General features: G+C 36.2%; 2 protein-coding genes across 2 annotated transcripts in view; both read right to left on the bottom strand.

Moving 5' to 3' along the window:
- Nucleotides 1-1245, bottom strand: part of LOC118027186 — a 107904-nt gene extending 106659 nt beyond the window's left edge. Inside the window, exons 1-2 of the mRNA XM_035030411.1 lie at nt 937-1245; nt 280-384 (exon numbers count right to left, since the gene is read on the bottom strand). Coding sequence (XP_034886302.1) covers nt 280-384; nt 937-1069 — 238 coding nt within the window. The 5' untranslated portion in view covers nt 1070-1245. The remainder of the gene's footprint in view (nt 1-279; nt 385-936) is intronic.
- Nucleotides 1246-1559: 314 nt separating this feature from the next.
- Nucleotides 1560-12630, bottom strand: part of EFCAB13 (EF-hand calcium binding domain 13) — a 257749-nt gene continuing 246678 nt past the window's right edge. The window contains exons 91-96 of the mRNA XM_035030370.1: nt 9205-9258; nt 8388-8492; nt 6522-6575; nt 4700-4804; nt 3834-3887; nt 1560-1687 (exon numbers count right to left, since the gene is read on the bottom strand). Of these exons, the coding sequence (XP_034886261.1) occupies nt 1560-1687; nt 3834-3887; nt 4700-4804; nt 6522-6575; nt 8388-8492; nt 9205-9258 (500 nt within the window). The remainder of the gene's footprint in view (nt 1688-3833; nt 3888-4699; nt 4805-6521; nt 6576-8387; nt 8493-9204; nt 9259-12630) is intronic.

Below are 12630 nucleotides of genomic sequence, written 5' to 3'. Positions count from 1 at the left end.
TTAATCTGAAATTAGCAACCTGTTCTCTGCAGGCAATATGCCCTCTTTCAGCTTCTTTCAAGTAAATATTTATCACCTATAACTCACTCTAGCACATGTACCATGCACCCTGAGATTAATGAAAATACACTGAATCAAAATACTCTTTTATGTTTAAAGAGTTAAAAAGACTTAAGAAGTCATATTAGCATCCAAACAGATCTAGTTCCAGGAATTCTCAGATATAAGCTTATAAATCTAAATCTCCTTTAAAAGGTCTCTAATATCTATGATGCTCACCATCAGTTGGTAGGTTTTGTGACAAATCTTTAAGCTTCTCATTTGGGAGCTTGATTTTCATGTTTTCTAAAATGTCTTCCAGGTTACTGACATCAACCTTCCCACCTAAAGAAAGAATCAGGCAACAAGAGAAATTTAATGACTTTCCTGAAGGAGAAAATTTCAATGAATCCCCATGCACCATGACTAGCAGCAAAAATATCAATGACACAACACATTCAAGTGTCCATGAAGGTGGACAAAATGAAATTAGAATTGTAACCTCTTCCTTGGTCTTGAGGACAATCCTACAAAGTACAAATTCATTCTCCAATGAATTTCAATGGTAGAGATACAAACTGAAAATTTCTTTCTGGTAGGTGGGGCATAAATGCTCAGTTTAATTCTTCAAGTCACTGAAATGCCCTGAACAACTGCCAATTCTTTACCTCACATCTTCTATGTAGACCCAGATTTAAATCTGCTCTTAAACTAAATTTGAGAAAAACCAAACTTACTAAGCAGCAAAATGAAAGATTTTGAACAAGGCAGCTATATTCAAAATAGCAACATCAGTTCAGATAAGAGGTGGTAAGATCCACAAGAGAACAGCTAAATGATACTACAAATATGAGGCAGGAGAATCTTATTTATCTTTCTTTTCATCATGTTACTTACGATTGAAAGATTTCACACCATCTAGCAATCTATTTTTATATACATTTCCATAATCTGTAAGAAAAGGCAAAATTGACATCTCAGATAAAGTGATATAGATATTTAAAGAGACAGAACAAGTGTAAAGTTTCATAAAGATACTTTTAAATGATTTGTCTTAGAGATAACTTTGATTTTTACCCTCCAATGAATCTGAAACCACAGAATGGAGAAAACCCTCAGAGTGCTGTGTCTGGCCAAGTGCAAAACCAGTAATTGGTGGCAAATGACATAATGGAATATGAACACATCTTTCTTTCACTTTCTTTGACTTTTCCTTCTTTCTCCCACTCCTTTGTACTCCTCTCACCCTTACTTTTTTCTTACATCTCTCAGCTTAACTTCTAGTTTTGAAGGCAACAACGATATAGCTGAAAATTTTATATCCAAAGGCAGGATTCAAGAAAATAGTTGCTGATTCCCAAAGAAAGAACCAAATTACACTTTCCAAAGGAAGAACAAGGCCATGCTAAAATTTCTTAGACATTCTTTTTGTTGTTGTTTTAAAATTAGCATATGTAATAAATACAGCTTTTTTTTTTTAAGTTGTCTTAAAAACACAGGACCAACCTCCCTTGAAAGCTCTAATAGTATTTGAAATGCTTACCATCAACTTGAAGATTTTTTACCAGTTCTAGGTATTCTTTAGGTGTGAATTCTATCCCAATGTCTTTCAAAATATTTTTCAGATCTTTGACATTAACTTTTTCTCCTTTAAAAAAGAGAAATGGCAAGTAAAGTTGATAATATTATTTAAGTATCTAAGTATTATTAAGTATTCAAGTATTCTAATTATCTAAGTATTCAAAAATATGAAATAAAATTGTCCACATTTATACATCACCATCCCTGGCTGCTAGATACAAGACAAAGGTACAGTAAGACCTGCCCAGTGGAGTAAAGGGCAGACGAGAATTAGAACTTATTCCCTTGACCCTAGGGAAAGATGCACTTTCATAACATTGGGGCTAAGAAAGCATAATTCTCAGTAAACTGTGGATTTAGGCAATTGTCTTGTAAATTAGAATGTAAAGATTAACCTAATATCGCTCTCTGCTTTTCCTAAAATTATTAGATTATTTGGCCAATATCCTAATTTTTACTTCAACTATTATTGTGGTAATCTGGATCAAGGATTAGCAAACTTTTTCTGTAAAGAGCCAGATAGTAAATATTTTAGAATTTGCAGGATATAGATCCTCTGTTGCAGCTACTCAACTCTGCTATTACAGCACAAAAGAAGCCGTTAATAATACATAAATGAAGAATATGATTGTGTTCCAATAAAATTTTATTTTTTAAAAGGGGCAGAGGACTAGATTTAGTGTGTGGCCAGTAGTTTATTTATCCTTGATACAGATTTTCAGTTTTTTCAGTGGTGAAGATCAGAAGCATTATTATTGATAAGTATTTTAGAGGATCTAGGACTTGCTATGGAGAAATGAGAAAAAAATTTTAATATGGGTAACCCAAAGACTGACTCTGGATAATTGGACACAGGCACTTGTAACAACACCCTTGTAACCAACATCTAGGTGAGAAATAGAACACTGATAACACTCTGGGGGTCTCTCATAGTCTTTTCCAATCCCTATCCACAATCTTTCTCTAGAAGGTTATCATGATCCTGACTTTTTGGACAATGATTTCTTGCTTTTTTAAATATATTTCTCACACTATTAGGGTTAGGGAACACTGCACATCACTTACAAAAGCATTTTTATAGAGGCAAATGAAACAAAATGAAAGATTATGCTGTTACACAGGTAATAGAATTACAATTTTTTTTTTCAGATTAGAATTACAATTTTTTAGAAGAAGAATAGGCAATATAAAATTCAGGAGAGTGTTATCTCAAAAAGTGGGGAGGCATGGTAAAGGGATAGGGAAGCAACCATGTATTGATGCAATGATATTGGAAATATTCTAGTTATTTTGTTGAGGGGGAGTCACGGAAATTAGTACTATGCTTATGGATTTATGTGTTCACTGAAAAGACAAGATGGGAAAATGTCATTTATGAATTAGAATTTTAAATTGCACTACTGGGTATTTACCCCAAAGATACAAAAGTAGGGATCCGAAGGGGTACGTGCACCCCAATGTTTATAGCAGCAATGTCCACAATAGCCAAACTGTGGAAAGAGCCAAGATGTCCATCAACAGATGAATGGATAAAGAAGATGTGGTATATATATATACACAATGGAATATTATGCAGCCATCAAAAGGAATGAGATCTTGCCATTTGCAACGACGTGGATGGAACTGGAGGGTATTATGTTGAGTGAAATAAGTCAAACAGAGAAAGACATGTATCATATGATCTCACTGATATGAGGAATTCTTAATTGCAGGAAACAAACTGAGGGTTGCTGGAGTGGGGGGTGGGGTGGGAGGGATGGGGTGACTGGGTGATAGACACTGGGGAGGGTATGTGCTCTGGTAAGCGCTGTGAATTGTGCAAGACTGTTGAATCTCAGATCTGTACCACTGAAACAAATAATGCAATATATGTTAAGAAAAAAAAAAGAAGAAGGTAGCAGGAGGGGAAGAATGAAGGGGGGGGAAATCAGAGGGGTAGACGAACCATGAGAGACGATGGACTCTGAAAAACAAACAGGGTTCTAGAGGGGAGGGGGGTGGGAGGATGCGTTAGCCTGGTGGTGGGTATTGAGGAAGGCACATTCTGCATGGAGCACTGGGTGTTATGCACAAACAATGAATCATGGAACACTTCATCTAAAACTAATGATGTAATGTATGGGGATTAATATAAGAATAAAAAATAAAAAAATAAAAAATCAGAGAAAAAAAAAGAATTAGAATTTTAATCTTACTGATAACTTTTAACTTGCCTGTAACTGCTGTCACGTCACTCATCACTTTTTGCAGAGAAACATTTCCATCAGCTGTAAGACAAAACATAAAAAATTCAGACAATGACACAAGACAGGAAAGCTGTGACGTAGGGCCCAATGAAAGTCCATATATTCTATTAAATAATTTGTGTTCACCTTAAATCTATATTTCCTGGTTTGAGTGCTTGATTCTTTATTAGTAAGAAGGACAGTGGCATTTGGCCCATGTCCCTTGAACCCAGGGTCTGACTATGACAAACGTATTATCTCCAGTTCTTAGGTCTTTAGCACTTTCTTATAAGCATGGCAAAAGATATCATCCATAAAGGTCAATTCATTTTGTTTTGTTTTTTTTTGGTGAACCTTACATCTAGCACAGACACTAAGCAAGGGGCTTCACATCTTCCATCTATTCGCAATAAGCTCTTCTCAAGTGTTTCAACTCCTGTTTCTATCTCAAAATGGTGGTGACATGGGCTTATTGGATATTTGAGGAAATATTAATGATGTTCTACTAGTTCCTATTATGGATATTTTTCTCTCAATTATTTCAGGCTCTCTTGGTTAGGCATTCATTCATTTCCCCCACTGCTCCCATGTTTGTTTCTCTCTACCATTCTCTGGCATGATATCAGCTGTGAATATCCTCTCAGCAGTAATCATTGTTGACTAGGGTGATAATTTCAGATGAATTGAGGTGAAAAAATACAGGATTTCTTTTTACTTTAAGACCAAGTTCTTCTCCATGATTCTTAAAAATATCTTAAACTCCTTAAATCCATCTAGTTTTAGAAATTCTTACATATGATCCCAAGATTCTAAGCTCTCCCCCAAAAGGCAAAACAGTTGTTTACAATGCTCACCATCCATAGGTTGATTTTGTATCACACTTTTAAGTTCCTTATTTTTGAGCTTGATCCCCATGTTCCCCAGAACTGTGTTCAGGTTATTGACATCAATCTTTCCTCCTTAGAAAGGTTTGAGGAAAAAAACAAAAAAGATACAATATGAAAAAAATTTCTTGTGCTGATGAGTTAATTCAACTCTCAATAGGCCTGGATGCTGGTTAGAGTGTTAACTGGAATTACCTTATTGGAAAGTGGTTTGGCAACAACTATCATGATTCTTTAAAATGTTCATAACTCTTAGCCCACTAATTCCACTTTTGGGAATGCAGAAAAAGCTATGCCAAAGGGGAGAGGGAAATTTTCATTATAATCTTCCTTGTAATAAGGAAGGAAGGAAGGAAGGAAGGAAGGAAGGAAGGAAGGAAGGAAAGAAGGAAGGAAAAGAAAGAAAGAAAGAAAGAAAAAAGAACCCACAACTTAAATTTCTAATGATAGGGTATTGGTAAGTGAACCATTATATCTTCATTCCACAGAAAACTACATAGCCGCAGCTGTTGATTGCCAAGGAAAAAAATGTTATTTTATAGGGTGAAGTTGTATCATGCAGTCATTTAACATATATGAATTAAAATTGTATCCCACGGTCCTGGGATCGAGCCCCGCATTGGGCTCCCTGCTCAGCGGGGAGCCTGCTTCTCCCTCTCCCTCTGCTGCTGGCTGCTGCCCCTGCTTGTTCTCTCTGTCAAATAAATAAATAAAAGCTTAAAAAAAAAACTTTAAAATTGTATGCCCAGTAAAAATATACATAAAATGAACAATGTAAATAATGCATGTGATTCTCTCTGACATTCTGCAGTCAGCAAGCACATAAATAGAGTGAATCTCAGATGGACAACATCAATTTATTATTCCATCACATGGATTCATTTCCCCTAAACCTATCATACTGTAACTGTCTTAAGTCCGTGTGATTCTAGTTTTGGAGGCAGTTTTAATATTATGGCTGTTAGGTAAGCCAACTACTTTATCTAATTGCTTAACTATAGGGATAACAATGTATTCCACCACTGCAAGAAAAAGTGACTATGTTTGATTTATCAAGACTAGTATGCAGGTGTCTTTTATAGAGTCTTCCAATGGAATTTCAGAGCACTTTTGACTTAATTATTGCTAGTTTAACTTGATGAGATTATTGCTAGTTTAAGCTTCAAAATATTAAGAATGGTAATGATTGGATAGTAGGACTATGGATGATTATTTTTTCTTTAATTTATATTTAGTAGGCATATGGCAACTTTTATATTGAAAAAATAGAAGAGGGGCACCTGGATGGCTCAGTCGGTTAAGCGTCTGACTCTTGATTTCTGCTCAGGTCATGATCCCAGGGTGATGAGATTGAGCCCCTCATTGGGCTCCATCCTGGGCATGGAGCCTGCTTAAGATTCTCTCTGTCTCTCTCTCTCCTTCTGCCCCTCCCCCTGGCTCTCTCTCTAAAAAAAAAAAAAAAGAAAAGAAAAGAAAAATACAAGAAAACTAACAATTCACAGCTGAGCATTATGATGCTTATTTTCAGCACTGTGAAGGCTAATAGTCTAATTAGACCTATCCAAAAGTACATAGAAAAACAATTGTGGAGATTCTTAGGACTGATTCCTTTGAGTCTGACCCTGGGGATCAAGCCTGTACAGCACCAAAAAAAAAAAAAAAAAAAGACTTTAAGATTAATATATAGAAAGAATGGCAGAGGAATCATGACCTAATAACTAGGAAAAAAAATACAAATACAGAGATTAAAAATCTCAATTTTATATACTTTCTCATTATATTTCTTACCCACCTTTGAAAGACTTCAAAGTTGATAGCAATCTATTCCGAAAAACTTTCTGATCATCTGGAAAGAAAGGCACAGTTCAGGACAGAGAATGAGTCACAAACAGAATATAAGGGTCAGAGTTTCCTTTGCATGACTAACTTTAGAAATCTATCCACTTTCACCTTCAAATCATGATGAAGTTAAGCAATGAAAAAGTTCTCACTATGGTATAGTGTGATATATGGTGTAGAGGTAAAGAGCCTGGGTTCAAATTCTTGTTCTGCTGCTGCCTAGCTTTGTGGCCTTAAGCAACAAACTGTGGCCTTTCTGTACCACAGTTTCCTCCACTGTAAAATGGGCATAAGATGTCCTCATTATGTGTGGTGAGAACAGAACTTGGCACATCATTAGGGCTCAACAAACGTTAGCTGTAATTTTTTCTAGATCCAGTAATCGATCCACTGATCACACTACTGGGTATCTACCTCCCCCCACCACCAAATACAAAAACACTAATTCAAAGGGATAATGCACCACTATGTTTATAGCAGCATTATTTATAATAGCCAAATTATGGAAGCAGCCCAAGTTTGTATTGATAGATAAATGGATAAAGATGTGGTATGTATGTATACCATATTATACATATAGATACCATATTATATATATAACAGAATATTATTCAGCCATAAAAAAAGAATGAAATATTGCCATTTGCAATGACATGGATGGAGCTAGAAGTATTATACTAAGTGAAATAAGTCAGTCAGAGAAAGACAAATACCATATGATCTCACTCATGTGTGGAATTTAAGAACCAAAACAAACAAGCAAAGGGAAAAAAAGAGAGAGAGACAAACCAAGAAACAAGACTCTTTTTTTAATAAAGATTTTATGTATGTATTTATTTATTTATTTGAGAGAGAATGAGAGAGAGAGAGAGAGAGAGAGAGCATGAGAGGGGGGAGGGTCAGAGGAAGAAGCAGACTCCCCGCTGAGCAGGGAGCCTGACACCAGACTTGATCCTGGGACTCCAGGATCATGACCTGAGCCGAACGCAGTCGCTTAACTAACTGAGCCACCAAGGTGCCCCGAAACAGACTCTTAACTATAGAGAACAAACTGCTGTAGGTGGGGTGATGGGTGAAATAGGTGATGGGGATTAAGACGTACACTTGTGGGCGCCTGGGTGGTTCAGTCAGTTAAGCATCTGACTTAGGCTCAGGTCATGATCTTGGAGTCCTGGGATTGAGCCCTGTGTTGGGCTCCCTACTCAGCAGGGAGTTTGCTTGTCCTTTTCCCTCTGCTCCTCTCCCTGCTTATGCTCTCTCTCTCTCTCAAATAAATAAAATCTTAAAAAAAAAAAAGTACACTGGGTGATGTATGGAATTGTTGAATGACTATATTGTATACCTGAAACTAATATAACACTGTATGTTAGCTGCACTGGAATTAAAATAAAAACTTAATAAAAAAAAAAAGAAATTGAGCTTAACAGAGGGAGGAGTTTTCAGGGTTTAGCTCTGGAAGGGATAAGGATTAGGAAAAGGGAATCTCCAGGGGCAATGTAAGGAAAAGTGACTCTGGGAGGGAACAGGAATTTACAAGGACTTCTGCAATGTTACTGAGAGAGACAAGATGTACATCCCTTTCTCCTCCCCCTTTCAAAATCATCAGTAACATCTTTCCTCAACACTGATTTTGTGGAAAAGGATTCTTTTGACAGTTGAATTCTGTACTTGAATTGGCATAGAGTAATAGACTGTTCATACAAAATCAAGAGCTGAAGGATGGGTGCAGGTAACACCTGAACATGTGTCACTTTAAAATATAAATATCACAAGTAGAACCAGAAAACTGAACTCTCTGGAGGTTGCAGACGCAGCTCACCATCAATTGGTAGTGATTTTTGTAGATCAAGACATTCCTTATCATTGACTTCTATCCCCATGTCTCCAAGAATATTTTTCAGATTAGTGGCATCAATCTTTTCTCCTTTGAAAATACAGAGTGTTTATAGGTGAAAATTTTAGAAATTAATAATGCAATATTATGGAGGTTCAAAAAGTTCATAAGAATATGTTATTGACCTATATGATATGTATTTTAAAATATACTTAAAATAGCTTATACAGCATCATTCCCAATTTAGGATTAAAGAGCAAAGGTAAAATGGGATGTAGAAATAGTGTGTCATTAGAAGTCAAAGCAAACTTGTTCCTAAATTATTGATATAAGAAAATCTCTCTTAATTTGGTGGATAATGTGCAGAATAAAATCTAGTTACCAAACTGGATAATGAATCACCAAAAGAAAGAATTATGGCAGGAGATCTTATATGACTTATGTAATTGATTGTTCACAAAATCCACATTATCTTGAGCTTTACAAAACTTTACCTTATTTATTCATATGCTTACCTAAAATTTAGCTGTTTGCATGTAGGAAAAGACATATATACATATATGAGAAAAACATCTCTACAGTATATAGGACTTGTTATCAAAAACAAGTCCAGTAGTTTATTTCCAAGATGTAGTTTATTTCCATTTGATCTTAATCCAAGATCAAATGGATTTTATCAGGCAGAAATATTTTACAATAATTGGGTAAGATGGCAAAATTAATATGAACAATAGACTGCTGGGATAACATTCAAATATAATTTACTATAAAGCATTGGGGTTTCAGTGTTATAGAAACTCACCTGTAAAATCTTTCATTTTCAGTGTCACATTTTCCAGATCAACCCTCCCATCAACTGTAAGACAAAGAGCAGTCACAGACCAAAAATGAGACTGTTCCTTCTGCTTTCTCTACCTATGACACCTGTCCCTCAACTAGAATGTTGATATCATCTTGAATTTTATTTTATTTTTAAAGATTTTATTTATTTGACAGAGAGAGACACAGCGAGAGAGGGAATACAAGCTGGCGGAGAGGGAGAGGGAGAAGCAGGCTTCCCACAGAGCAGGGAGCCCGATGCGGGGCTTGATCCCAGGACCCTGGGATCATGACCTGAGCCGAAGGTAGCAGCTCAACTGACTGAGCCACCCAGGTGCCCCTCATCTTAAATTTTAGTTCTAGACTACTAATTTTTCATATTTACTTAGATATAAGAATAAGTTTTTTTATTTTTTATTTATCTATTTAACAGAGAGAGAGAGAGAGATAGGGAGGGAGAGAGAGATCACAACCAGGGGGAGGGGCAGGCAGAGGGAGAGGGAGAAAGAGGTTCCCCACTGAGCAGAGAGCCCCTCGTAGGGCTCGGTCCCACGACCCTGAGATCATGACCTGAGCCAAACCAAGAGTCAGACGCTTAACTGACTGAGCCACCCAGGTGCCCCTTGTCTTTATATTTGAATGACATCTTAGCTGTGTATAATTTTCTTTGCCACACTTTCTTTTTCAATTTTGTAGACATTCCTCCATTCTTTTCTGGAACTGAATGTTGCTTTGGAGACCTACTGCTTCTCCTCCCCATCTATTATGCGCTTTCTAACATTTCTATATCTGAAGAATTCCCATTTTATCTCAATAAGTAAACTAGGAAGTATTTCACTGCAGAATATTCTGGATCAACATTTTCTGGAACTGGTGTGGTGTTTTTGATCTGCATTCACTCCTTCATTTTAGAAAACTTTTCTTTTTTTCCTTAAACTAGATTTGATTTAAAATTTTTTACTTGCTATATTCTCTAAAGATATTTGATATTTTTATGTTACTTTGTGAATCATCCATATCTACTAGATATTTAATAGCATTAATCTTTTTTTAAGTTTTGATTTAAATTCCAGATAGCATTAATCTTTTCTCTGCATTTACTGTATCTTTTTTTAAAAAAAGATTTTATGTATTTGAGAGAGAGAGAGCATGAGTGGGGGGGAGGGGCAGAGGAAGAGGGTGAGGGAGAAGCAGACTCCCCTCTGAGCAGGGTGCCCAATGCAGGGCTTGATCCAGGACCCTGAGATTATGACTCCAGCCAAAGGCAGATGCTTAACTGACTGAGCCACTCAGGTGCCCCTGTGTTTACTGTGGGTATCTTAAGTTCTCTTACTCTGTCAATAAGATTTTCAGCCATATCTATTTTTTACTTTGATGTTTATAATTTATTTAGTAATTCTATAATGATTGGTACTCACTTTGTTTTTTTTTTAGTTAGGCAATTTCCCTTTTAATATCATCATGTTATGTTACCATCTCATTTTTTTTTTAAAGATTTTATTTATTTATTTGACAGAGAGAGACACAGCGAGAGAGGGAACACAAGCAGGGGGAGTGGGAGAGGGAGAAGCAGGCTCCCCACAGAGCAGGGAGCCCGATGCGGGACTCGATCCCAGGACCCTGGGATCATGACCTGAGCTGAAGGCAGTCGCTTAACCAACTGAGCCACCCAGGCGCCCAACCATCTCATTTTTGAGATCTAGTTTTATTGAATCCATTAAAGTTGCTCTGTAATAAGAATTAATTGTCAAGCATTTCTTTTTGGCTGTTCCTTAGGCTATACTGATTATACTACTATTAGACTGGGGTATTTGTTTTTCGCATGTTCTCTTCCTTCCATTCTATCTTCTTTCTTTCTTATTTTCCTTTTACTATTTTTCTTTGCTGTGTTAATGTAGAATTGTCGCCGTGTCCTTTCTTTTCATTTTGCATATGCTTCAACAGCTCTGTTCAGATCTTCATTTTATTCTCAAGATTTAATGTAACCTTTAGTTGCTCTTTCTATAGCATCTGAGACCAGTTTGCTTTCTTCGGTGAGATGCATTTGAGGAAAACTGTTCTACCCACTTCTATTGTAATCTGAGGGTGTGATGAGGTGTTACATGGCCTTTGTTATACTTGAGTCCTGCTCTCGTATCTGAGGTTTGGTCAAATGTCCCAACAGGGTTCATTGCTCTAATTAGGTAGAATGAACCCTGGTAAAGACATTTAAACAAACCACGGATCTGTGCAGGGGATGGTGTTCTCGGGCTTCACGTCAAACCTCCATTTCTGGCTCTGAAGCTTTTACTTTCATTAATGAGTGATTCCTATTGTTCATTTCTCCTGTTTTATTGATTTTTCCCCAGCTATTCCTTCCTAGTAAGTGGAATGGTGGGGGGGGGAAGTTATCTATCCAATTTGCTTCACTCCAGATCTGGGCATTTTAGTGAGAAATCTCAGGATTTCACCAGTTTAATTTCTGAGGGAGGAGAAAGGCTAAGAGGAGTCTAGTTGTGCTGTACTGTTTCTACTCAAAAAATCTTTTATCTCCTTGGTTGTCCTCGTTAAACATTTATGGCATTAGGTTGGCCTCCTTTTATTTGATTGGTGCTGAATTTCCTTTGCTGATTTTTTTACTTTTTTGTTCTTATTGTTCATTTTGTTAGGTATTGGAGGAAAGAAAAACTAGACAGATTTTGGTTTATCATCTTAAACTGGAGTCCTCTGGATCGGTAAGCATTAAAATAAACAGTTCCTTGAAGATTTGAAAGAACTTACTCTTAAAACTCTCTGGGCCTGTCACCTTTTGTTAGATGGGTGGTGGTGGAAAGTTGACAGATGTAATTATTTGATAGTTTTTTTCAACTATCATTATTAGTCTATCTATATTTTTCACTTCTTTGATCAATATTGGTAATTTATTTCTTTTACTTTGGAAAAATGTTAATTTTTTAATATATTTAACATCTTAATCTCATGTTATACATAATACTTTACTGTAATAGTATTATTATGCTCGATATACACAGTTATATCTCTTTTAAAATTCTTAGCGTGTTTCTCTCTATCCCTTTCCAGTCTTTCTGACTATATCTGAACAGGCAAATTTAACGATTCCTCATCATAGACTGTTCTCTTACTTACCTCTTTAATGTTTCTTTTAAATGTTTCACATTCTATTTTCCTTTTCTTCTTCATGCTTTGACCTAAGAATGGTTTGTCAGAACTCTCACTAATTTTTATTATTCATAGAACACTCTGTTAATGAAGAGTCAGGATGTGCTTTCATTTGAGACCTGCATTCAGCTACATGCTTTTTAAAAATTTTTATTATGTTATGTTAATCACCATATATCATTAGTTTTTGATGTAGTGTTCCATGATTCATTGTTTGCATATAACACCCAGTGCTCCATTCAGTACGTGC

The sequence above is a fragment of the Mirounga leonina genome, unplaced genomic scaffold (assembly GCF_011800145.1).
Source record: "Mirounga leonina isolate KUSES-001 unplaced genomic scaffold, KU_Mleo_1.0 Mir_364, whole genome shotgun sequence".
Taxonomy (NCBI): domain Eukaryota; kingdom Metazoa; phylum Chordata; class Mammalia; order Carnivora; family Phocidae; genus Mirounga; species Mirounga leonina.
Note: the sequence above shows the minus strand (reverse complement) of the source record. Positions and strands in the feature narration are given on the sequence as shown.